We start from the raw sequence: 27,536 nt of genomic DNA, 5'->3' as shown, positions 1-27,536 counted from the left end.
CATATGTGTGTTGGTGTTTGTTTTACACTTTGATTGCCTTTGCATTCAACCCCCCCCACCCCCCCAAAAAAAAAAAAATCTGACATTTTAAATTTCCTGTAGCCTGTCACCTGTCGACTATCACTTTATCGTATCTTACAACTGGAATTGATTAATTTGTACTTTTCAGTGCATTGTTGAAAAGAATGAGGACGACAACTTCTACACAGAAAGAAGAAAAGTGTATATTTGGACTTCAGCCGTTGTTATGAAACCAGAGAGACGATGATCACACATTGTTCTGAGATTTTTCCCCCGACTGTTAAATCATCTAAATTTGGGCTGATATCTTCGCAGCCATCGTGAGAACAGTGAGAGAAGTGCATCGCTGTCAGAGCTTCTCCATTTTTCTGACTTGGAAGCAGCCGGCTGTCATGTGTCTCTCTGACTCGGCTCCTCTTAATAACAGTCTTAACTAAAGGATGTGTAGGTGGTGCAGTGCTGCTCTTTTGTTTTAATGATCGTAAGTGACGTAGCAGAATATATCTTTGACTTTTACTCAGCCTCAAATGCTGGATCCTACATTTCCCAGAATGCAACACAATGGGCTCCTTCATCAGGCCATATTTTAATGAACAGTGGAGATGGGAAAGATTGACTTTTTTAATTATAAATCAAGATGGTCGGGTAGTTGCAGAATTAGTAATGAGAGTTTTAAAAGTATTTTGAATTGACACTCAGTCAGATTCCCAGTCAAATGATGACATGCATGTGGCACTGGAGCAGCTGCATTAGAAATCTAACTGTTGTCAACTTATTTCATAGTTTCACAACATTCGTTTCCCCAATTTTGACTTTTAAATTAATTATCTCAATATGTGATTTTTGTTTTTTTAATCAGGAGTTTAAGTAAAACAGTACAGGAATTTCAGGCTTAGGAATCCTCTTCAATCCAATCAAGCTGCTTCAAACTTCACATCAGGATCCATGAATTAGTCTCTGGAAATCTGAGTTGAAGTCCAAAAACATTCAGTCACGTAATATTAAGGGAAGTGATAAAACAGTTCCTGGATCTGCCTCTTGATCCGGATCTGCACCAGAATCCAATTGATTTTTTCCAGACCCTCACTCCATTCTTCTTCCAGATCCAGTGTTAATCTTTTCTGTAGTTTTTGCGTAATCTTACAAACAAACATACAAACTGACGTACGGGGTGAAAACATAACCTCCTTGGTGGAGGGAACAATGACATGAATTGGATTTTGTCAATTTTGCTCAGAAGCTGCTGGTTAAATATTTAATTTTACAATAAAACTGGTTTGTCAGTGTCAGATATAAACAGTCTGAGCCACTTCTCTGAGGACATTCATATTTAACAACACTACAAGGTGCATTCTCAAAAATGTACTTTCCTCATTGATGAAACAAAAGAAAATCATTCACAGAACTAAGCTTAGAAATTCATTGACCCACTGATGCTCAGGTCTGCCCCCTGGTGGTTCACACTGTGGTTTTTACTCCTTTACATGAAAAGTAGTAACTTTTAAGCAACTATAGAAAACTATAATGCTAATTTCTGCCTCTTCCTGAATTTCAAGTGAACCCAAACTATGTTTCAATAAAGTGAGAAAGGCGGAAAAGAAATAACAAACTAGATCTATCTAACAAGACAATCTAAGTGCAATGGCAACAGGAGAAGAAATGTATTTATTTACCAAAATAATAAACGTACACTCCTTATAGGAACCTTATAGTTGAATATTAATATTCACACTACACAAAAGGAAAGTGGTCAAACACAAACAAGTCAGTCATGTTGTTAATATAATATTTATGTCCCGGTATTGAAGGAAGGTCCTGCTGTGGTTCAGGGACTGCTTCTTACAAACAACACACAATTAAACACTGAGAGGAAATGAGTCCAGATCACATCCACAGGGCAGGAGACATGGACATAATTAGATAATTATATTAATTTTAAACAATTTTGTTCAATGTTTTTATTTGTTATATATGTATTATTATATTATATTCTGTAGTTTTTCACATATATACATATTTTCTTTTTCTATGAAGTATTATTTTTATTCCGATTTCAGTATTTTCATTCTTTTGAATGTTGAATCTGTTTTCAAATATCCTCTTATGATGTTAAGGTAGAGAACAGGTTGTGGCTCAGGGGTTAGAGCGGGTCCTCCTCTAAATAGAAATTCGGTAGTTCGATCCCCGTCACAAATCCTTGGACAAAATACTGAACCCCAAATTGCCCCTGACAGTTGTGCCTGTTGTGTGTTGTTGATGTTCCTGCTCATGGATGCAGTGTATGAATGCGTGTGAAGGGTCATATCAACACAGATCATTTACCGTTTCCTTAATGAGCACTAGAGGGAGACATGTGACTACGAATGACTGCGCCACACACTTGTTAATGAGCTGAGAGCACGAGGGGGAGACGGAGCTCTGATGGGAAGTATCATGACGTCACTGAGGAGATCAAATAAAGGTTTTATCGGTGAGATGACTGAAAACAGAAAGAAGCATCTGAAACCAGGAGCTCTTCATCTCATCCCTCCTCTGTGTCACTGGTTCCCATCAAACCTCTGACCACAGCCTCACCTGCAGCTCATTTCCTTGCTGTCACCCAGCTTCCTCTCCAGCATTTGACTACATCTGAATACACAAACAACAACAACCTCAACAAACCCACACAGAGAGTGAGTTCACCCACAGGCGTCTGCTTTTCTGATCAGGACCAAAAAACCTTGCGAGACAGGCCAAACAGCTGTAGTACACACTGAGGTTGTGTTGTTGAACAAACTGTCACCTTGACACACACAGACAGACACACACACATGCTGGCATCTGGCATGAAGCCCAACCTTCCTGAGTATTGTGTGACCATGTTGATGAGCGGCCGGGCCAGAGGGCACCGCTGGCCCTCGGTTCTTTAGGTTGGGGTTGTGCTAATTTTGTAACTGGACGCCCCTCCTTCCTCCTCGCCCCTCTTCATCTATCACCCCCCCTCCCCCCCTCCTCTTCTGGTTCAATCCCCCTCTAACCTCCGAACTCGACCTCAGTGTCCCACCGAACAACCCCTCCGTCCTCCTCTGCCCCTCGTCCTCCCTCCTTCATTTGAATCCCACAGTGAGGCCTCTTTGTGCGGCCGCTGCTGCAGAGGGAAGCAGAGTAAATGGACAAGCAAATGAGTTTCATCCCTCAGCCAACTGCAGAGTGAGGACACACACACACACACACACACACACACACACACACACACACACACGCTCTGACGCACTCATCTTTCAAAAACACTCGCGCGCACACGTACGTGCACCTTTTCAGCCTCTGTACAAACTGACCTTCTTTCCTTTGCACGTTCGTGACCTCTGACCCGGACGTGCATGATGACACACAGCCGCATATGAACATATCCTCCTGCTTCACTTTCACATGTCACCATGATCCTGCACACGCCACTTAAAACTCTGACTTAAGTTAAATCTTGTTTACCTGAAGTCATGTTATTAGTTTTTTTGTTTTTCTAAGCTGAGACTGAGATGTGATTGGTGGACGGTGTGTGGTCAGTGGCTCCTTAACGCTTCAGGGATATTTTAGCTTATTTTCGGAAGTGGAGATGCGTCGTCCATCTTTATTTCCAGTCTGTGCTTTTCACAGCACCAGGCCACATTCGCTGGTTCACGGCTTCCAGGGCCTTTACTGCTAAGCTAGGCTCCCCGGGCTCGAGCTCCATATTTGTCCTGTGGATATGGAGTTAGTATCCATCCATTTCCTTAAAATATCAGGCTATTCGTCTACGTGACAGCGGAGACTTGGTTTAAGGTGGAACTATGCCCTGGTGGGATGAGTTGACACCCTCCTCAGCTCATGTTACCTGCGCTCTGTTAAGGTGCACTGACAGCAAAGGTCAACATCTAGAAGCCTTGGGGGGGGTTTTCTTCGGGCACATTTCCCTACATTACATTCCCACGTCCCATCAACCAGTAAAGTTTAAGGGTTGGATCCCAACACTTATTTCAGGGTTAGGGTTAGGGTCTCTCCTCTCTTCCGCAGTGCTCTCGAGCAAGCCAGCGAACCTCCACCTGATCTGACCTGTGACCTCCCTGTGGAATGCACGGCCGCAAAAAGACACACAAAGTTGTTTTTACCCTACTGTCTCTCTCGCACGGGCCCTCGTTCACCTGCTGCACCTCCTCTCTCCGTCCCTCCCTCGCTCTCTCCCTCTCACCCCTGTCCTCCCCCCGCCCCCCCCCGCAGCCCCTGAACTGTGGCCGCTCTGTAAAAAGAGGCCGCGGCAGCAGATGTGTGACGGCCGACACCGTTAACAGCTGTCGGCTCCTATATCAGCTCCTGCTAAAGGCCAGGGCCCCGCACGCCAACATGTCCTGTGAACAACAGTCGCAGCACAAACGTCAGCAGTCAGATCAGACAACTCAAAAGTGTAACTTCATATTTTTTACTTTTCTGCTTCCTGAGGTTCAATTCATTTAAGCGAAACATCAATTGAGTTTGTAGTTATTTAAATTAGGCAGAACAATGATTTGCAACTGAATTAAAAAAACGATTTTTAATGTGATTCATATCATATCTTTAGAAAATTACCCAGAAGCCTCGTTTTTTCAAGAGCTTCCTGTGAGCATCGACAAAGGCAGAAGCTTCGGCTTGACCATATTGTGACTGTACCTTTCCAGCCATTTTAGTTCTGCTCTGTAGACGACTGTTGTTCAGAGAGAATCCCCGGAGAGAAGAGGAACAGTGAATAAAGAGGAAAATCCATCTGTCTGCAGTGTACTGTATTATTCCTCCTTCACTGAAAATAACTTATTGTGTGACAGAGGGTGTTTGTTTTTCACCTTGTGTGTGTCATCGTGGTGAGATGAGACCTTCACAGAGGTGGTTTGTGCTGTGATGTATGTATACTTTAAATCAGTAGATTTATTCATCTTATGCTGGAGTGTGTTACCCCTTGGTAAGAGGTGTCATTAATCAATATTTATGTGATTGCAGAAGCATCAAATATTTCAAAGATAGATTTAGATTCTTAGAACATTGTTTTTGATTTACAGAAGCTGATTCATGGGAGCAACATGCAGCACTATCATGAGCATGTCTGAGGAGAGTCCTGCTGAAGGTTTGTGGCCTCACGTCTCCTCTGTGTGGTCACTGGGATCAGCCACAACTCTTCTCTCTTCACACAAGTTCAGATGAAACCGAATGTGTTTCAGTTTGTTTCAGACTCCTGCTCTGCTCTGTCTAACCTCATTGTTTCTGTCTGGCATCCAGTACCTGGCTGCTGTCCAAGGCCTCACTGTCCGTCTCTGGCCCCTCCATTCCTCGCCGGTTTCCCCCCATCGCCTCTCTGCCCTCTGCTGAGAACTCACTCGTGTCCGGCTCTTTACCGAGGCCCGGACCCCAGCTACTCCAGGCCCAAGGCCCCGAAAGTGCCAACCCCCCCGGCCCCAGCGTCGACTCCAGCCCCAGGTCCCAGCCTCTGGCCTTGAGCTTTTTACCTTCTCCCCGACCCAGCTGCTGTCACCTTCCCCAGCCGTCCAGCGCGGCATGAGAAGCCGAGCAGCTGTTGATCAATGGGCAGCCGGGGCCAACGCCTGCCTGTCCCCTCCCCTGACCTCCTACTCTTACACACACACACACACACACACACAGATGCACGCACACACTCCCCAGGGAGGCAACAGATGGGGGTCAGCCAGAGGAGAGGGGTGTGGTGGGCGACAAAGGGCTGGGTTAGGTGTGTGTGTCTCAGTCTGTGTTCGAGAGACGTCACGTGTGCGTTCGTCCAATAGCTTCCTCCACAGTTAGATAATATCACGCGTGTTCTTGTGATCCTGTGTGTGTGTGTGTGTGTGTGTGTGTGTGTGTGTGTGTGTGTGTCCATTTGCAGGGCTGTGGCTGGACATTTGTTGGCCCCGTGTCTCCAGTATGGACAGGTGTTGGTGTCAGCAGTGTCCAGACTCATTTCGGCAGCTGCTGCCCCCCCCCCACCCCAGTCCTCTCCTCACAAGTATCGCTCCCTCCCCCCCGACAGATGTAGCCACACCACCTCCACCTCTCAGCTTTTTATGGGCCCGGCCTGTTTTGACTTTAAATATTTGCCCAGGAGGCGCTCGTTCTGTTTGGGTAAGGAGGGGTTTGAAGAGGGACACACACACACACACACACACACACACACACACACACACACACGTAAACATTTTCTCTGTGTATGAATATGTACACCTATGTGCACCCCCAACCCCTCCCCACCCCCCTCACCTCTCCATGTTTACACACACCTGGGCAGCGATGGGGAGGTGGTTTGTCTAGTTTTTTTTGTCTCGCCAGAATAAAAGCCTGTCAGCAGTCAAACAGCCATCGCAGAGAAAGAAAAACAGTTGAACAGAAAGAACCCAACTGATCTGTGGCCCCCCCCCGCCAATGAAGATCTGCAGACAACTGGAAGAAAGAAAACACACCAGGAGCTGACAGCTGAGAGCAAATGGATGTTTAGAGAGCTGGGGAGTTTTATTGCACCTCACAGCATCATCGCTTGTAAAAAAAAAGTTTCCTTGTGTACAATTTCAGAGTCAAGATTCAAGAATACACAAGTCGTACTCAAATCAGATTGTGCCTGTTATAAGATTTACAACTAAAATTTACAAATATAAAGCTAAGGCAACTTTATAATACAACAAAAATATCAGCAAAAGAATTATAAAATTAAGCAGAGAAACCAATGCTTGTTTCAGTAATTGAACCTATGTCACAATAATGTAATAAAACTTTTTTGCTGAGTACTTGTAATGAGGTGAATGGACATATATAAGATTATTATTAACGCTGCACTCATCAAAATTTGTAAACAGACATTTTATCAAATGGATACATGTAAGGTGAAAATATAATCTTAACAATCCCAGAGACTTATCACCTCACATTTTTAGATCATAGACTTTTACATGTTTTATCTCATTTATCCTTTATGCGAGCAGGAAGGTCTCAGTGTCCCTCACAGCATCTCTACTGTCAACATGGGCTGCAAATGAGAGACAAGTTTTATATATAGATACAAGCAGGGACAGACAACACAAAACAAGATACACAACCACAGCAAACAGACTAAAACACAGGACGCTTCTAACTCCGGGAATCTCTGTCTGTGTCTGTTTGGCCTGGAAATCTCCAGAATCTTATCGGCTTCAAACTTGCCAAGTGTGTTGTTAAGGGCCTGAGGAGGAGCAGAGTGGAATTTGGTGTGATTTGGACAATATTAATAAACAAATAAATAAAATATGACGACCAGCGCTTTATAAAAGACAACATCAACAACTGATTCTGCTGTTCGGGGTCCAGGCTTCACCAAACTGTGAGTTAGAGGTGAGCAGCTCTCCGTGCAGCAGCGGCGGGCTTCAGGGGTTTTGTGGCTTGAGTCTCGCGGTCGATAACTTTTACAGTTTCAGAAAGAAAAGTGAAACCAGCTGCGACCACAGGCCCGAACAAACAGCTCCTTCCAAACAGAAAGGTTCAGAACGGACGCTGCACTAGAACCATAAACTAAAACAAAATAAACAGACTAATCTACCTCCTGATTTCCAGACAATAAAGTCCACATACTTCCTTTTACTGAAGCTTTCAACGGCACCTAATGGGCTTATAAGTTCATTTAAGTAATATATGAACTTGTATGTACTTTTCAATCCTCTCTGCATCCAGTCGGAGGTAATTCATGTCTCCTTCTGATCCTACAATCCAGTTTGTGTCAAATACATTTTCCTCCTTGCAGGGTTTGAGGCCCTGAACAGCAGAGGTGAGGAACATGGCTCCAGAAAAAAAACAAGGATTCAATTAATAGCTACACCTGCACTGCTCGTTTTCCTACTTTATACAGAACCAGCAGCGGAGACACCGACAGGCTAAACACTGTGCATCAACAAACGCTAATCTCAAGGTGACACGTGCTGTGAAGTGTCGTGCTTCTCCAAACGTCCCCGACGAGCGACTGAAGCTTCTGCTCCTGATCCGTCAGAAGGAGAGAGAGAAGGAAGTTAGAGAGGAAGGTGGATATGAAAGAACGATATACAGTTTGGGGGTTTTGGAGTTGAAAGATAATTAGAACAGCAGTGAAGGATTCTGCTGCTGATCCCAGAAAAAACACCTCCGCCAGCTGGGTTCAAAGTCCAGGAGGGAGGAGGGACACGAAGACGGAGAGGAAGAGGAAGAGAGAGAGAGAGAGAGAGAGAGAGAGAGAGAGAGAGAGAGGGCCACAGGAAGGGGAAGATTTGGGGGATCTATAGCGGAAGAGTGGTGGAGCACACCTTGTTGTGCCATCTGGGCCAACTCCCCCACCACAAACACACACATTTCTCCATCCTCCTCCTCCTCCTCCTCCTCCTCCTCCTCCTCCTCCTCCTCCTCCTCCTCCTCCTCCTCCTCCTCCTCCTCCTCCTCCTCCCAGCCCATTAGGACGGAGGATTAAGGTGGTGGCGATGACAGGACGCAGCCGACAGGAGCGTACCTGGCAATACATTTAAACTGTCCAGGGGAGGGAAGCAGGAGGGTGAGGGAGGGAGGCAGATCATGAGGGAGGAAAGCAAAGGAGAGGTAGTAAATGAGATGGATGGGACGGCGAGATCATTACACGACAAACACACACAGACACACACAGACACACACACCAGGATGTTGTGACAACAGCAAAAAGAAAGTTTCTCCACCGGCGGTGCGGCCGACTCGTCTTCAAAAAATGGCAGAATGAGCAAGTGAGTGCCAAACAGATGCTGGTGCAACTGCTGCCCCCCCCCCCCCCCCCCCCCCATCACCACCACGCTCTGTACCCCTCACCACCACCACCACCACCCCACAGCCAGCCAGCCAGCCGGGGGGGGGGGGGCACAGCTATGGATGGCGCCCATATGGCCGCAGCTGATGGGGGTGATTGTCGGTATTGTTCACTTTGTCAGCGATCCTGGGGATGCGGGAGAGAACTAATGATAATGCAGAGTGCAGATGTGCTCTGGAGCAGCCCAGTCGTTAAGCAGCAACAGCTTGTGTTTTGTGTGTGTGTGTGTGTGTGTGTGCGTGTGTGTAAAGAGAGAGAGAGAGGGGGAGAGAGAGAGAGAGAGATAGAGAGAAAGCATGTGCATGGGTGGGTTCCTTGGTTTGTGTGTGTGCATGTGTGTGTGTGTAAGTGTGTGTGTGTGCGTGTGTGTGTGAGAGGGAGAGAGAGAGATAGAGAGAGAATGTGTGTGTGTGTGTGTGTGTGTGTGCGTGAGTTACAACCACAGCTGCTTGCCAGCCTGTTTCCCTTCTTGAGAAGACCTTCTGGAAGACCTACAACACACACACACACACACACACACACACACACACGACACATACATGAGCAGTTGTTGGGAGATTGAAATGTGGATCTGCCTCGTTCATCCAAACTGATTCCTGTACACTGGAGATCGAACGTCAACAGAACCTTTACGAAGTGATGGAGCGTTTAACGTTTACATTTTCAGTGAAGCGTGGGCGCCTCCGTCCACCAGCAGCTGTCCGCCTGGATTCTAGAGACACGTCCATCAGCCACCTCACTCAGGGACTCAGGTATCAGTCGCCACAGATCCACAGTGAAATGTTGTGCTTCACCTGCTGGAGACCAGAACTTCTTTCAAAGTAAGAGCCTCAGGGGTTTCTGAGGAGTTTCTCAGCTTGGACCCCTCCAGAGGAGCCGGTGCGAGAACCCAGCAGGAGATCCTCCACAGGACTCATCTCGAGCAGGTGGGGGGGGGGGGGGGGGGGGGGTGTTGATGATGATGAGGATTCTAACCTGCAGCTGAAATAAAACAAATACCTCCGGATGAGAAGGCGGAGCCACACATGCAGACGTCAGGGGAGATTCCGGTGCTAAGGCCCCCGCTGGTGTCGGTGTGTTTTAAACAAACACTTCTGATCTCAGGATCATTTGTTACCTCCGGCCTCCGCCTGCTGCTCCACCCCTCACCTGAATCCTGCCCGAGGCCTTTCAGTCTGGGCCGGCATGGTGGACACATGTTGTGTGTTCATTGTTTCACATCCCATGTTCCACTTTGAAGAGTCCAACAATAAGAAGAAAGGACAAAATGAAGTTTATTCATGTTGACAAGACTAAAGTGGATAATTTAGCTGTGTTGATTTGTTTGCATCGAACAAGGAGGAACAAGGCTGACTCCTTCACTTGTTTGGTTTTTCCTCCTTTTCTCCACTCCACCTCTTCCTCTCCTCTCCTCCTCCTACTCTCCTCTCCTATTCTTCCTCACATCTTACTCTCCTCTCCTTCTCTTCCTCTTGTCTCCTCTTGTCTTGTCTCCTCTCCTCGTCTTGTCTCCTCTCCTCGTCTTCCTCTCGTCTCCTCTCGTCTCCACTCCACCTCTTCCTCTCCTCTCCTCCTCTTACTCTACTCTCCTATTCTTCCTCACATCTTCCTCTCCTCTCCTCTTCTCTCCTCCTCTGACTCTCCTCCCCTCTCCTACTCTTCCTCTCGTCTCCACTGGTCTGGTCTGGTCTCCACTCCATCTCTTCCTCTCGTCTCCTCCTCTTACTCTCCTCTCCTATTCTTCCTCACATCTTCCTCTCCCCTCCTCCTCTTCCTCTTGTCTCCTCTCCTCGTCTTGTCTCCTCTCCTCCTCTTCCTCTCCTCTCCTCTCCTCCTTCTCTGCTTCTTCCCTACCATACAGATGGTCCCAAGCTGCCTTCAATAATCCAATGCACAGCCATGCCAGTACCCCCCGGGCTACACCCCTGATGCTACACCACTCACACATACATTTACAGAGACAGTGCCAGTTCCCTAGGCAGGACCCCTGTCTCTCTGGCCCAGATTGGTTCAGTTTGGTTCAGCATGGAGCAGTAACACTGGCCCTTAGGGCTCTACATGGGCCTACAGGGCCCCAAGTTGGCCTCAAGTAGAGCAGGGGCCACAATGGAAAATAGCTCCGGGGCTTAGTTGTGTTGTCTTTTGATGATGACTATTAGTATTATTACACAAGCTGGAGCGGCCAGATGTTTTCATTATCATCAATTGAAGCCTGGTCATCGAGAGGAACACGAGAGAGAGAGAGAGAGAGAGAGAGAGAGAGAGAGAGAGAGAGAGAGAGAGAGAGAGAGAGAGAGAGAGAGATGGGAGAAACAAGTGAAAGGTAGAAGAGTGAACAGTGACATGGTAGATAAAGAGATGAAGAGGCAGATGGAGACGGAGACGAGGCCTCTTCAGGAAGGAGCAAGGGAGAAGCTGGTTGGACGTGATGGAGGCAGATAGAGAGAGAGGGAGAGAGAGAGAGATGGAGGGATGGATGGAAAGAAGCCTGGGTACGCAGAGGGAGGGATGGACAGAGTGCGCCGGATTGGGGGGAGGGATGGAAGAATGGATGGAAGGAGGAATGTGACAGATGGGTCGTGCCTGGCCAGAGCTGGGAGGGAGCGGAGAGGTTGGCATCACAGGGTGAGAGAACACACATACACACATACACACACATGCACACATACACACACACAATGACTGCACGCTCACATGCATGTGCGCCAGTTAACTCCCGTCATGCACAGTCTCTGCTGTCAGGAAGCTTTTCGATGTCTCCGCCTCGTGTCAAGAAAACGTCGACCACATGATAAATTGTCAAATGAACTGCGCAGAGGAAATGTTCCGACATATTGTCTGAATACATTCTGATTTTTCTGCTCCTGCAATCAACTTTCTCACTGGAAGACCGAGACGAGTCCGGATCTCACTTCAGAAATTCCCAAAGTCGTCCCAGAAGTGGATCTGGAGATCCTCTCTGGGATCAGTGTCCCCGGCGTGACCTGGAGTGTGAGAGACTTCATACTGTTGAGTTGCAGGAGGACACAGGATCTCATCAGGCTGGACTGCTTTCATTTCTCCTTTCTCCTTTCACAGAGACAATTCTCATGGATAGATAAAACACTTCTGCATTGTTTAGTCAAGTTCTTAGTCATATGAGTTTCTCTGCCCTCTTATGTTAATGGGTGGTGATATTTTACTCATGTGTCACTGCTGTTTATGTCGATATCGGTTATTTGTCATCTTGGTTGTGTGGTTATTTTAATATAAAAATAATAAAGTGTTCATTCCTGTTATTTTGTTTATTGTGTTCCTACCCTTCTATCGTGTCATGGTTTGGTTTTGTGTGTCAGTTACGAGTTTAATCATGTTTTTGCCTCCAAAACGCAAAACAATACTGGACCGGTTTTCATGAAACCCGGTGGAAGGAAGGGACACGAGCTAAGAATGATGCCACTATACGAGGGATATTCTAAAATGCCATAGATTTGGAAAAAGGGGGCAGATCCAGGAATTCATTATTCATTATATTATCACGGATTTCCCAGGGAATAATTCATGGATCTTGAGAAAAAGATCTTATCATTCTCCCGCTACGGACATTATGATTTCATGACCCACGTTGGTTTGTTGGCTATAAGGCTCCATTTAATTCAAGGGGACTTCAGGGCTCCACTGAGTGACACATCGGTTTCTGAATAGAAATTCACTTTTAAAGTTTAAACACACGTCTCTGTGTCTATCTGCTCACACACACTTCTTCATATCATTTTTATATTTCACCACATCACACTGTACCAATTTGCATCAGACTACACTGCAGGTTGTTACTAATGATATTCCTCAGTATCAGATATTCTCAATGTTTCAATGTGTCAGGCTTTGACACCTTGTTTGAGTTTCATGTTATTTACAATTTGTTCCATTTAAAATAGATTGAACATGACTTCATTCTTTTCTTTAGACACACATGTCATTTTTATATTTGACTGAATCAGATCAACTTATTCATCAGCCGACCGATCGAAGCTGAGATGTCTCCTGTTCTTGTTTCCACATCTTTTTTTTTTTTGCAGCTTTAAGTTACATCCTGCAGATTTGTTCCAAAGTTTGAAACCTTAAACTTCTGTTAAGTTAAACGTTATTATAGAACCGACACCTGCAGGTGACAGACACACACCCACCGCCCCGTGTGTTTGCTGGTTTTAAGATGTGTTGCAGTTTGGCAGCACAGTGACGCATCAAATGAAAGTGAGATTTGATTTGTTACACTCGCAATAGTAGGATACAGCAACAGGGATATGAGCTACTACCCGAAACTGTGTGTGTGTGTTAGTGTGTGTGTGTGTGTTAGTGTGTGTGTGATGCTTTCATCACTGTATTTCTGCAGGAGGAAAGAAGTGACAGCGAGAATGAACTTCACTCTTCCACATCATCACAGCTGGCTGCTTGCTTGTCGTGTGTGTACATGTGTTTTTGTGGTTTCCTGTGTGTGTGTGTGTGTGTGTGTGTGGTGCATACACTTGTATACATCTCAGCAGGCAGGTGCAGCAGATGTCCGACACTCACATTCACAAACATGCACACACACGTGCACAGCAACGCCTCTAACATCAACACAGCAGACAGCAGACAGCAGTCCAGCCGGTTGAGTTAGTGACACTAGTGGACCCCTCCCTGCGTGACCCCATCAGGTCACTGTGGACATGATAAAGTGCTGAGTCGTGCACATGTGTCCTGGTGCCAGCAGCTTCCATCAACACCCCGAACACGCCCTGGTATTGCCCCTTATCTGACTGACACACACACACACAAACACACACACACAGCTGGGAAAGGATGGCAGAAGAAGTTTAGTTTTTTTGCTTTAACCTTTAGAACCAATTCATTTAGCTCTCCTTCAAATGGACCTTTCTGATTGGAGCATTTGTTTTCACTCCATCCCCCCCTTTTCCCCCTTTCCTCTCTTTCTCTATTTTCCCCTCACTTATCCCGGGAGTTCGAGGCCCGCTCTCCTTCCATGAAAGAATCGCACAAAGAACAAGTACTGTTTAATCCCTGCGTAGCCCAGCCCCTAAAGACACACCAGCTGGAGGCCTTTGTGTGTGTGTGTGTGTGTCTGTCTGTGTGTGTCTGTGTGTGTGTGCGCATGCTCATGCTAGATCACAGGTTATATAAACCTGTGATCTCCTTGTGCGTGCGCGACCACAGAATGACTTGTCTGAAGTTTTTCTTGCACACGTAGACATAAATACTATACTTTACTATATGAATACTAAATATGTGTAAATAGGTGTGTGGGGAGGAGGGGGGGGGGGGTGCAGAGGGGGTTATGGGTAAGTAGTATTTTCCTCCTCCCTCCCTCTCACACAGAGACACACAGATACTCAAGTTCGAGTTGTGTCGCCTTTTGTTTCCAGGGAGGGGGGGGGGGGGTGCAGTGGCTGGATGGATGGACGGTGAGCTGGGACACTGTGGCTCCCGATGTTCCCAAAAAAAAAAAATCCCCCTCCCCCCTTCCACCTCCCTCCCTCCCTCCCCAGCCAGTGCAGTGCCACTGTATTGTCTGCTCGCAGGCGGGCCGCTTGTTGCTTGCCTTCTGTCCTGCTGTGCTGAGTGCCTGACAAAGGGGCTCTTTTAAATATGCAGACAATCCTCGATCACTTGCACACACACACACACACACACACACACACTAACACACAGACACACAAACACACACGTTTGGGCCTGCCCCTCTTTCTCTCCCCGTCGGCTCTTCCGTGGCGAGACCTGGCCTGGGAGTGTTTCCTTTTTTTTTTTTCACAGAGAATCAACAAGTCTCAGACATGAAAAGGATCCAGGAGTTTGTTTTTCCTCCTCTCGATACTGAGTTATAGAACTTGAATGAAAGCGGTCGTGTAAAAGGCTAAAAGCTGGAATCCTGTTTGTTGAGGTCTCTGTGACCGAGCTTTGTTCTGACTGTAACTTGAACCAAGAGCATCTTTATGCAGAGGAACCTGACATCCTGGAAACAGACAAACTGAAAGTGTCTTTTGTTCTCAGGTCCTCAATGGAAACATCTGTCTGGAGCAGATTTTGAAAGTTGCACCAAAGTTGCGAGGAACCGCTTCCTCAGCCGAACCTGCAGATGTCAGTTCACAGAGACGAGCCGGGGGCCGGTTCTGAAAATAAGGCGCAACAGTCAAACATCAGGACGCCTCGAGTTCACGAGACACTTGTCTTTACCCCCCCCCCCCCCCCCCCGGTACGAGAGCCCTCGCCGGCAGCTTGGCAGAGGCTGCTCCCTCACGCGAAGCGGCGGAGTGCAGGGGCCCGGGCCCCAGACAGGAGCCCAAGCTGGTCTCAGCCTCCCAACATGTTGAGCTGGCCCGCCTTGGGCACAGCCAAATGGTTCTGCAGCTGCCCCTTTGTCCCCCTTCCTTAAGTAAACAAAGGACAGAAACAAATTAATGACCTACATTCACAGCAAACCTCGCACGGCCTCCTCGCGCTCACAGAGAGAGAGCAGTTGTCCACAAGCAGATGTTCACTTACAACACTGCAGATTGCAATTAATGATCAGCAGGCAGCGCGTGACCAAAGGATAGAGCTGCTGTTTCTTCACTTATCACAATGTCTGTCTGGAGCGACGACTGGAATCAGCACCGAGGGCAGGTACTTCAGAATCATGGACCCTGTAGAGTGTGGACGGTTTGAAACATGTAAAACATTTTTGATAAGATAAAATACATATCAAGTAATGCAAACATCCGAAATGTAAAATAAACTTCATCCAATCAAATTCGATTAAAGTTATTGTTTTTAGAGATTCTCAAAAAAAAGCGCTGCCGGGGAAATGGACACGGACCTGAAGTCTTTTTAAGTTTCTTAAACCAATAAGTTATTTATCAGACAGAGGACAATGTCATCAAGATTAGTTGTGAGCTTATCGCGTGAGTGTACGTTGGGGGCTTACTGCAGAGACCATCTGGGGCCTAATGAGCGCTGCTCCTTGGCCTGCGAGTGCCGGGGCCTTAAATGCATCTGTAAGAGCAGGTTTACTGAGCAGCAAGACATTAGCTAAAGCTGATTTCTTTACTGGAAAACTGGGCTTGAGGAGCTTTGGAGGGAGTGTGTGTGTGTGTGTGTTCTTGTGTGTGTGTTGCTGGGGGTTTGGATCCCAGCAAGCTGCTGCACATTTTCTGCTGCACGCAAAAGAATACGGTGACACGACACACACACGCATACTGCAAGTGTGAAGGCCATCAGCACGGCTCGCTGTTCGGCTCGTCACGTGCACGAATACATGCACACTCTCAACTTCCAGCCACATCTCCAGTCAGTGAGGGACCGGAGGCTCCGGCCTTTAAGCAACCTGTGTGTGTGTGTGTGTGTGTGTGTGTCTGTGGGTGTGCTTTCAACACAAGTTTACAAGAAAACTTACATTTAAATCATCAGTTGTTATTCTAATAGCAGTGAAGAAACTCAGAGAGGAAAAAGCCGAAACAGAATTTCACACGAGAGATTGAATTTTCAAGATTCTTATAATTTATTGCAGTTTGCACACAATTTTAAAAATGTCAACAACAGCACACCAAAAAATTACAAAACTAAACACAATTAGAATTCACTCCCCTTGAGAAAAAAACAAACAAAAAAAATTTAAAAATAAATCAACCCAACTATGATTGTCAAAGCTAAAAATGACTAAATCTGAAAAAGAAACTTAAAAGAAAAGACTTTTTTCTTTTTAATCTCAAGGGAGAGCAAATACATCTCAATCAAAATCTGCTTGTTCCCCCCCCCTCTCGACAGTGATTGTCCTTTTTCAAAACAAACTCGTCGTTTCACGCCCCCCCACCCCACCCCACCCTCCTCCCTCCCCATCTGTCGTTCCATAACCTGTCTATGACATTTGAACATTTCATTTTTATACCATACTTTTAAAAAACTCCCCCCGCCCCTCCCTCCCTCCCTCCCTCCCTCCCCTGTTTTCAAGTAAGCACAGCAAAAGAAGGAGATGTCTCATCAGGGTGGTTACTTCATAGCATCGTGAGCCGTTGACAACACAACCACAGACTCCACCCTCCACTCACACGTTAATTTAAATAAAATAAAATAAAAATTAGCCCGGACTACAGCAGTTTAAGGCGGTCAAGTACAACCAGAGGAACAGAACGGAACGAGAGAAACAAATAAATAAAACAGCAGTAATGATGAAAACAACAGCAGGATGGAGTGAGCCCATATGCAGAGACGCTGCCAGTGAAGAAATAATTTTTCATGGGAGCAAATTTAAAAAAATGACACAATGCGGTTAAAACTGCCGCAATGTCACCCACACTGTTGCACTGGCAAAGCCTGTAGGTGCCACCAGATGAAGGGGCGGCACACACACAGCCACCGCACTCACGCACACCAGTGTGGGCATGTACACACACACACACCCACACATGTCTGAGTGAGGGGGGGGGGCAATGTGGAGCGTTCGCGTTTGGGCATCTCTACGTTGAATGGGTTTGGATTGTATCAACGCTTGACCATTACTCTGAAAAATAAAATTTTAGGTTTAAAAGTAAAAGTAACTAAATTAAACCGATGTAGCCCCAACCCAAACACAACATCCACGTACAAAATCCAAAACTTCTGATCACATGATCAAAGTATGATAAGACATCATTTTCTGACAAATTCAACAAAATTCCTTGAATTTATACGTTAACTATTTCTCAATGCTCTACAGTATCAAATACTTCCATAGCGTCAGAAATTGTTTTTAGTTTTTTTTAATAAAGGCATCTTTTCAGCAAAAAAATCTGATTTTATGTCTTTTAGCCTAAAAAGGTGCATTCAGGCATGCCATATCTCTCCTGTCTCTCTCAAAGTCAGGACCAAGTTTGAAGTGGAAAAACACACACACACACGCACACACACACAAACACAAACATCTGATCACATTCACGCCTCAGCGTCTAAGGCGAGTTGCACCGCGCTGAGCCGAGCCAGTTACTGTACAGAATCAGCTCAGATCAGCTCAGCTCAGCTCGACCGCCACACAACCGCGCGACAAAGATATCTGACCCTTCAACTTTCAGTAGAACATCTCAGGTTCATCCTCTCTGCTTCCTGTCTCTCTCTCTCTCTTTCTCTCTCTTTCAGCATCCTTCAGACTGTAGCCACCTCAGAGCCACAAACCTGCACTCAGACCTGAAGTAAGTGCCCAGCGAGACCATAAAACCGAGAAACTGCTGTGACGGCATCTTGAGCTGGAGAGGACGGAGAGAACATGCAGCGATGGAGAAATGTAACGCCTGAGGAGGAGGAGGAAGAGGAGGAAGAGGAGGAGGAAGTGCTGGGTGGACGCAGATCGTCAGTAGGTTAAATTGACTGGTAACAACCGAGTAACATGCTCATAATCACACACACACACACACACACACACACAGCAGAGAGATCAGTGCATATAGACACAGGCTTCAAATGCTTCATCGATACGCTTCAACATCCGAGGGTAACACATTCGGTAACATTCTTCCAGGAGCCGAGCGACAGACCTACGAGTAGAAAAACCCAACTTTTCACTGTCAAAGAGTGTAACGTCCACACATCCCCCCCCCCGATGCAAAAACCACAACTTAAAAGGTTTTAAGACAAAATCTAATTTTCATGCATTTTTTTTTTTCTCCCCAGAATAATATTCAGATTTTTCAACAGACCGCACCCTGGAGTAGTATTCACAAAGAAAAGTAAAAAGAAAAGCCCGTCGTCAAATATTTGATCAATTACAATGTGTACAGTAATACAGCAAATTCACATTTTATTTTTAAAGTATACAGGTTTGGACGTCATGCAACAACAGCAGGTCCCATTACAAAAAAAGTAACAAAATAATAATAATAATAATCATTAATTTAAAAAAAATGGTAAAGGATTTAAGTTTTTAAAATTATAGCAGAACAATATACAACAACCTTAAATTAAATTACTTTTTCCAACAAGAGATGTTTTAAAGACTGCCAGCTAGATTTAAGAAACAAAATCTATTAATAACAATAATAATATTAATAATAATAATAATTTTAAAGGTCTTTCTCATTTTTAGAAAATACTTCAAATTGATTAAAAGTGAAAAAAGGAGGCTGTGCATTGCATGAGTGCCATCAGTCTGTCAGTCAGTCAGCTTCCCCCTGAACACACGACACCAAAGAGCTTAACGAGAGAAGCGGGGAGCACTTCGCCAACGACACCTCCATGCCAGTAGAAAATAAAATTAATTACACACAAAACTCACTCATACACACGTTCACGCACATCAGGTGACATTTTTTTGCCAGAGTAGTGCGGGACTGGGCACAAAGACGCACACACACGCACACATTTCTTCAAACTGTGTGTGCGGTGGTATCGACTTGTGGCGATCTCAGAACCCGTTTAGTGTATTGTAATGCTTTTTCACTTCAGTGTGTTCGACCTGAACTCCTGCAGTGGTTTGCTGTCTGTGGGACTGGGACCGATACGCTGGCCAGCGTCAGAGTGTTGTTTCTGAGATGAAACACAAACAGAGTGAAAACTCCTCCAAAAAATAAAGGCAAGACATTCTCACTGGGACCCCGTGTCCTTAGACGCAATGAAAACCACCAGACAGAACTTACGCCAAATAAAAATAAGAGTTCAGAATAAAATAGAATAAAAAAAAAAAAAAAATCAGTAGTAACATTTTCATGTGCTATTAAAGTGCAATTGAATGAGATTTTGCGACACACAAGAACATGACTCACTTAAACCCGAACATCAAACTTCTGTTCACCTCCCCATGGCTCTCTGCCTTTCTCACTCTGCTCTTTCTTTCCCTTTATCCAACCCAGCAGTCTGTTCTACTTCCACAGTTCCTGGGAGCTGTCCTCAATCGCCCAATCCCTGACATTGGGCAGTGCCAGCGGTTCACTCTTTACTGACAACGAGTTGACCAGTTCACAATGGAACTTGCGGATGTGTCGGTAGAGGTCCCCGGACTGCGTGAAGCGCCGCTCGCACCACTTGCAAGCATGCGGCTTCTCTCGCGTGTGCACCACTGCGTGGCGGCTGAGGTTGTGTGAGTACTGGAAGCTCTTGCCGCAGGTGGTGCAGGTGTAGGGTTTCTCACCAGAGTGTGTCCGCTCGTGGCGCTTCAGCGTGTACATGCAGGAGAAGGTCTTGCTGCAGATGGTGCAGGTGGGCACGTTGACGTCTCCGGCGGGCTTGGCGCGGATGCCCTCCTGCTCCCTGAAGTGGGAGCTGAGGTGAAGCTGGAGGATGTGCGGGGAGGGGAAGACCTTGTTACACAGCGGGCACATGAAGATCTGGGTGTGTTGAGCTGACAGCATGTTGGAGACGTAGGGCAGCAGGGCGCTATCCATGCTGGCCACCTCGGCCTGGGCGCGCTCGTGTTCACCTCCCAGTAGGTCCTCGTCATCTCCTGTGGATGGCTTCTCGTCTCGCTCCAGCTCGGAGGCCAGGGAGGCCTCTCGCAGAGCGGACAGGTGAGCCTCCAGGCCGAGCCGCCGCTGGACGGACAGAGGCCCTCCGACCCCGTGGTGGGTCAGGCCCCCGTTGGCACTGGGAACTGTGGCCTTGTTGATGCCGCTGTGCTCCATTTCATAGTCCCCACCTCCCAGTTCCTCTTCCTCGTCTGAAGCCACGCCTCTCTCTACCTTCACCCTCACAGCCAATGGGCTTTGGAGGCGGTCTGGTGTGGCTGCACCGCTGTAATAGGATTGGTGGTGGTTACTGTGGTTGCTACTGGGGACAGGCTTCACTGACAGGTCCAGGACACAGTCAGCCACATCATTTGAGACCCTCCTGCCCCTGTGCGCTCCACGAGAGCTCACGGAGCGGTGGGACCTCTGGGAGAGGGATCCAGTGGAGCTGGAGGGGCTTCCGGCCGGAGAGAGCAGCTTCCCTCTCTCCCGAAGACTTTCCGCAGCCTGTGTCACAGCCTCACTGTGACCGGGGCTGGTTGTAGCCAAGGCCGGTGTCGCTGGTCTGTCCGCTGACGGCAGCCTCAGCCACAGCGGTGCACTCTCTGCCTTCGCATCCTCCTCCTCATCACTGTGCAGCAGGTCGGCAGTCGCAGGCCGGCCGGTAGAACCGTCTGATAGACTGTCTGCCTTATCAGAGCAGCTGGACCCACCGTCCTCCTCTCTGCGCGTGCTGTCCGCCTCCGTCGTGGCCTTCTGCTTCAAACGCTTCTTACACACCTTCACAATGTCATACATGTGTAAGTAGCTGGCTGCTGCCAGCACATCCTCCGCGGGAAGGTCCTGGAACTGCAGCTTGCCCTCGTACATGAACTCCAGGAGCAGGGAAAAGGCCGGGGCTGTGACAATGTCGCTGTTGAGATGCACCACATCTCTCTTGTCCAGCTGGTCCTTGTAGAAGAGGTGAAAGTACATGCTGCAGGAGGCCAACACAGCACGGTGCGCTCGGAACTGGACATCGCCCACCAGCACCGTGGAGTCGCACAGGAAGCCCTGGTGCCGCTGCTCGCTCAGACACTGGAGTAAATGTCTGCTGTGGTCTGGGAACTCCATCCTGCCGTCCTCATAACCTGCAGCAACACACAGAAACAGAAGCGGAGTCAGATCTCAGTACATCTCGTAAAGGTCTCTGTCGCCATTATGTCAGACTTAAGAATTAAAACTAATCTGAATTAGCAGAAATAAGCAGAAATTTAGACAAAAGCTGAATCTATAAAAGAGGATTTAAACGTAGAGACATTGAAAACAGATTGAGGTAAAATAAAAAAGCTAGAATAAGGTAAAATAGATAAATAAATAAATGAAAAGAGATGCTGAAAATAAGCATCAGAAGAAAACACGCAAGCGAAAGAAAACCTTCAGGAGGAGGCAAGTGTAACCGATTTTTTTTTAAAGTAATATAATAAAAAACCGACTAGCAAAAATGCAGCAAAGATACAAAATATATTTAGAATTTAACTCACAATCACGACAAGAACAAAAATATCCTGTCAAATTTAAAGACCCCACGGAGGTTACTGTAAAGTCAGACACCTATTCCTTCTTACAATCACACAAAATCGTTTTATATTAATTATATTATCCTTTCATAAATATATAATAAAAACAAGGCAATTAAGTGTAATTAAAGAATAGAGTCTAATTCAGCCTTTGCCCAGAGAAAGACTCCAGCGACAGATTCTTCTGCTCTGTCTCTCCGTTCTCTCTCTGAATCTCTCTAACTCCTCTGCCTGCACTCCTGGATTGTCGCTGCTCCTACGCTGGTTATTTTTATTAACCCACTTTGGCCTGGCCTGGCACAGCCCTTTTAGGTAACCGGCTTTCAGCTGCACACACTGTCCTCACGTACACAACACACACACACACAGACACACCAGCCTACCTACCAACCACCTCCACAGGCTAAGTCGAGCAGGAAAACTGCCCAATTGAAATAGCACTGTCGAAAAAGAAAACAGCTTGTCCCTTGTTTAACCTGCGAGCGCCGGCTCTTAGTGTAAGTTCAGACGGAGGAGGAAAAAAAAATACTGAAAACTTGCTGCTCTTCTTCAAAGTTTGATTAAAAAGAAATTAACAAAAACGAATTCGGCAAAATTTCAGAAGTCGTATACGAGAATGAAATGTGTAAAATCCCACCTGTTAACCGAGTGGATCTCTCCTTCCTGAGAAAATACATCGGCCCCGCTCTGCACTGTGTTAACCAAAGCAGTTAAATCACCTCATTTAAATGAAGCTACAACAAGAATGTCAGTGTGTGTGAGAGACCGTGTGTGTGTGTGTGTGTGGTGGGTATGTGTGCGTGTGCTCGCCCTACAGCTCATTCAAACTGCTTTTAATGAGGGGGCTTACAGGGACAAGAGTGTACCACCTCCCACCTCTCCACACCCCCACCCCCTGTCCAGTCAAACTCCTCTTCCACCTCCTCCTCCTCCTCTTCCACGCACTCACCCTCCGTCACTCACACACTACCGTTCCCATCTAAATCTTACAAGAAGAAAAAAAAAACTACACATCCGCCCCATGGTAGAAACTGCCCTCTTCCTCAACCCCCGCCACGCCACCCACCACCCAGAAGAGAAGATTTACAATACAATCACTGTAAGTGCCCTGCTCGTCACAGCATCAATCCTAATCCTTAAAGATGTCTAAAAATAAAGACGGCTGTGGCGGCGAACGGGGAGGGAGCCGTCGGCAGAGGCTCAGGAGGGCAGCCGCCTGTCAACCCGGCCAAACCCGGCCCCGGACCGGCCGGCTCAGGCAGGGGTCTGAGAAAGAGAGAGAGAGAGAGAGAGACACGGAAGGGCAGTGAGGGAGAGGGTGAGGGAGAGGCTGGGACGGCCGGGGAGGGAGGCTTACCCACATCTGATCCAGCTGACGGGGGCCATATGGCAGCTGCTAGCCAGATAAAGAGATTAAGACTAGGAGGGAGTGCGATTACAGCTGTCTAGCCAATTCAGGCAGCTCAAATCTGCAACTTCTAAATTAGTCTCCTCTACTCCAGCCGACAGGAGGGGAGAAAAGTGGGTAGAGCCGACCGCACATGCTTTCAAGTAATTTAACAGCGAGTGAGAAAAAAAAACAAACAGGTTGGATGATTAGGATCAAATGACTGCTCACTATAGTTTTGGCTTAAATCATTAAATCTGTTGTTATTTTATTTCTTAAAAAAAAAAAAAAAAAAGTCCTTTATGCGTATTATACCAAATTGAACAAATTGCAAAAATGAGTTAAAATTATTGGATTAATGTTTGTTTAAAAAAAGCACTTTAAATGAGGTTTTCCCTTGAATTATAAAGAGAAAACGAAACTCTGACAGATGTAACTCCGCTCGCAAAATAATGTGTCCTCGCTGAAAATGACTGATAAATGTAAATAGCAAAACAGAAGACAACGCAGCAGCTGAGTTGTAAATGCAGCTCTTCAGAATCCAAACTCAAAAGAAACACAGCACACTGGAAGACCCGGACAGCAATTACCCCTCAGACAGGCAGCACCAACACCTGTTCACTACTGAGGCACTCACCAGCAGCTCCACGCAGCGCTCACACAGCTCTGACACACCGGAGATCCCCACAACTAAACTAAATAACTGCTCCACTACCCCGGACTCTACTCCAAGCACCGGGTCGCATACACACTCATGCACACACAAACACACACAAAACCACAAAACAATACCTGCAGCAGAATGCATCAACTTGATTAACTCCACTGTAGCAGAATAGCTGGGCTCTCTGGCTGGCTGGCTGGGAATGGCTGTGTTTCTCTCTCTCTCTTTCTTCCTTGCTCTTTCTCTTCCTCGCTCGCACTCTCTGAATCAATGAGTGGGTAGAAGAGAAGAAGAAGAAGAAGAGGGAGGCTGGCAAAAAAAAAAAAACCACGCTGTTCAAACTGCGAGGGACAGATGCAAAGTGGAGGAGATGTTGGAGGGGGAACGAGATACCACCTCCCTCCTCCTCCTAACTGATCGGCAGCCACAAACACACACACACACACACACACACACACACAGAGCACTAACTCTCCCAGGCTGCCGCTGAGACTCACAATAAAGGACTGGGGAGGGGTGGAGGCGGTGGAGGGATGGAGGAGGAGGAGGAGGTGGGGTGGATGGCAGCCTGTCAGCTGCTCTGACATCATCCTCAGATGGAGATGCTACCTCCAGCTGTGCTCTTTCTACAGCCATATGCTGCCTCCTCTACACTCCTGCCACCAGACTCCTCTTTCATTCTACCAACACCACGCAACTTAGTCTCTTTCTCCCCCATTCTCTCTCTCTCTCTGTCTGTGAAAAAAAAACACACACACATGGATCTACTAAATGCACTGGGATGCTTTTTTTGTTGAGAGGAAGGAGGAGGAGGAGGGGGGGGCACAGGAGAGATTGACTGTGGAGGAGAGGGGGAAATGTGTAAAATACAAACACAGGTTGTGGATTTAAAAAAAAACTTTGTGTAGTCTCCGTTGTGAGATGTTTGGAAACCCTCCTCCTCCTCCTCCTGTCTTTCTCGCTCCAACTCCAGTAGAACCAGGAACAAAAGGCCAACACAGCACATTTGCAATGGACAGACAAACGCAGCTGATATTGTTTTCCACTTGTTCACGGTTCACCGCCGCTGCCTCTTCTTGTAACCCATTCATTCATTCGTCCTTTTACTCATTCATTCATCCATCCACCCACCACCACCCCCCCCCCCCACCCCTTCTTTCTGCTCAGATCCTTCGGACAAGTGACAGGAACGAAAATGAAACGCGGAAACAATGGGAGCGAGTCATAAAGAGGGAAACTAATGAGAGCACATCCTAAACAAAACAGGCCAACACGCCGCTAATAGGCCGGAGAGAAACTTATAACAGCAGCGGTGATAATTCATCTTCCGTCTATATGGGAAGTGCGCACGTTTATAGATTGTGGAACTATATTTAATTATGTGTCAGAATAAAGTTTAAAACATCAAAAACAGCACCAGGGTGTTAAATTATAATACGTTTTAACCTGTGATCGTCTTCTAAAACGATATTAAAATGGATCGTGGCAACATTTTAAAGTTAAATACGCACATTTCTTTTAGTGATGAAAACAGGAGTGAGGCTTACATGTGCGTGCGCGCTGCTTCGCCTCAACTTTCGCAATCTTTAATGAGCTTAAAGTAAAAAATTAACCCTGCTTCCAAAGTCGGACACGTCAAACGAGCCCGACGTCCACTTCACTCCTCGGGAGAGTTTCACTTTTACACCGTGACAGCGTGGACGTGATCGTGAAGTTTAAAAAGCAGCTGAGCACGAATACCTGTTAAACTCCTCCACCATCAACAATGGCTGGTTTGTGTGTGTATGTGTGTGTGTGTGTGTCTGTGTGTGTTCGAGGGGGCACCGAGGAGGAAATGAGCGTAAAACTCAAAGTAAACCGTTGCTGCTGCTGCTGTTGTGTGACTAACCGACAACACAAGAGGACGTGTTAATAAGCCATTTGTGACCGGGAGACTCAACACAAACACACACACACACATACGGTGACCCACGCAGCTAGCTACAGCGCGACCATTGCTAACAAAAGTAACACGACAACATGGGGGCTATTTACAGTTGTTGCGAAGGCCCACGGTGCTATGACAACAGCTGCTAAAACACCGCAGCTAACATGGCAACTCTTCGTGCGTGGACACACAACACGGACACACAACACGGCTAAAGGACGGTTTAGCCACTTTTCTCCCCCCCCCCCGTCCCTCCCGGAACCTACCCTCCCTCTCGGAGCCTGGACTCCCGGTTGTTGGAGGCAGCACTTACAGACAACACGGTCCGACGTCTTCCTCCCGGCGTCCTGGCGTCCTGGCGTCCGGTCCAGCCTCCGCGTTAACCCCGCCGCCGCCGCCGGTGTGTGTCCGTCCAGCCGGAGACCGAACTAGATCGACTTTGGACTAATTTCCATAACAGGGCTGTGAAAGGAGGAGGCGAAGGCGAGGAGGAGCGGGCGAGCTGAGGGGGGACGAGGGGAGTCGGAGCACTCTGCGGCGGCCAGATGTTTCCGAGCTGTTGCTGCTGCTGCTCCACTCGGGGCTGGTAGAGGAGTTGAGTGGCACCGCGCGGAAGCCAATGGTGCTGCCGGCGAGGAGGAGGCAAGTGACGGCGAACTGGAAGCGGCCCTCCTCACAGGGAGAGAGAGAGAGGAAGGGAGGAGGGAGAGAAGGAGGAGGAGGAGGAGGAGAGGGGAGAAGGAGGGGGGAGTCTTCTTCTTCTCTCCGTCGGCGAAGGTTGACAACAACAGCCGCAGCAGCAGGAGGAGCAGGAGGAACAGCAGCAGCGGAGCTCACACACACATACATACACAGTGAGAAGGAGGAGAAGAAGAAGAAGGAGAAGAAGGAGAAGAAGCTGGGCCAAACCAACTGGTTCCGCGAGGTGGACTGGCGCAGCGAGAGCGCCGCGGTGCCGCCTGGGTACTGTAGTCCAGCCGGAGCAGGCGAAGGGGGGGAATGGGGGCGGGGCTTGTGTGAGCAGGTGCACCACCTTTACAGGAAGAAGAGAACACGTTGTTTCACCGGAGGACAGGAAGGAGCCCGGGGTTTAAAGGGAGAGTTCACCTGGAAGTGAAATCCACTCGTTATCTACTCACTACTGTGCAGGGGGGGGGGGGGGATGAAGGGGGGGGTTAAGTCCAGAAAACACTTCTGGAGTTTCAGGAGCAAACAGCGTCGCAGCTAAATCCAATTCAACATTCAAATTGGACTTGAAACTATATAACAGAATAGTTTATGTCATAAAACATAATTAAAGACTGAGTGGAAAAATATATTTTGAAATAAATATCCTGGAATACTCTTAACACATACCTGCAAACAAATGTCGCAGATTGTTGTCAGACCCAACGCTGCACGCCTGCAACAAGATTCTGTGGAAATGGTTTTAACTGTTATTGTTCAGCAAACAAACAAAAACAGCAAATAGTGAAAACATAACCTCCTTAGTGGAGGTCATACCATTTAAACCAGCAGGTGTGTTCAATTAACACTGATTAACCTCTTCCTTAATGTTAAACTGTTGTTTCTCGTGAAAGTTGTAAATATAGTTTTTTTTCTTGGTGTGTTCTGTCCTGACAGAGTGATCCCTCGCTTGTGACCCCTAACTCTTAATTGCTTATTAATGGTTTACCAACATGAATAGCTACATTATTACTGAATAGAAACACATATATACGTTATCACAAAATATTAATTAACAAA

At 47.0% G+C, this 27,536-nt stretch overlaps 1 protein-coding gene across 3 annotated transcripts; it reads right to left on the bottom strand.

Annotated features, from left to right (window-relative positions):
* Positions 1-18,597: 18,597 nt before the first annotated feature.
* zbtb18 (zinc finger and BTB domain containing 18) lies at positions 18,598-26,673 on the bottom strand. 3 transcript variants are annotated; one of them, XM_062401399.1, is made up of 2 exons: positions 26,104-26,673; positions 18,598-21,383 (listed from the first exon to the last, which is right to left on the bottom strand). In XM_062401399.1, the coding sequence occupies exon 2, from the start codon at positions 21,364-21,366 to the stop codon at positions 19,672-19,674; it is 1,695 nt and encodes a 564-aa protein (XP_062257383.1). In that variant the 5' UTR covers positions 21,367-21,383; positions 26,104-26,673; the 3' UTR covers positions 18,598-19,671. The 3 variants fall into 3 exon arrangements, with proteins under 3 accessions (XP_062257383.1, XP_062257381.1, XP_062257382.1); XM_062401397.1 differs by lacking the exon at positions 26,104-26,673 and adding an exon at positions 23,992-24,592; XM_062401398.1 differs by lacking the exon at positions 26,104-26,673 and adding an exon at positions 22,450-22,651.
* Between the last annotated feature and the right edge of the window lie 863 nt (positions 26,674-27,536).

This window comes from Platichthys flesus, chromosome 12, assembly GCF_949316205.1.
Source record: "Platichthys flesus chromosome 12, fPlaFle2.1, whole genome shotgun sequence".
NCBI lineage: Eukaryota > Metazoa > Chordata > Actinopteri > Pleuronectiformes > Pleuronectidae > Platichthys > Platichthys flesus.
This window is presented reverse-complemented; position numbering and strand designations above follow the sequence as displayed.

Coding starts and splice junctions, on each gene's coding strand:
- zbtb18 (XM_062401398.1), bottom strand. CDS start 22,489: ATGTATTTTCTCAGGAAGGAGAGATCCACTCGGTTAACAG. Junction 21,384..22,449: donor GAGATCCACTCGGTTAACAG/GTGGGATTTTAC, acceptor GTGTTGCTGCAG/GTTATGAGGACGGCAGGATG.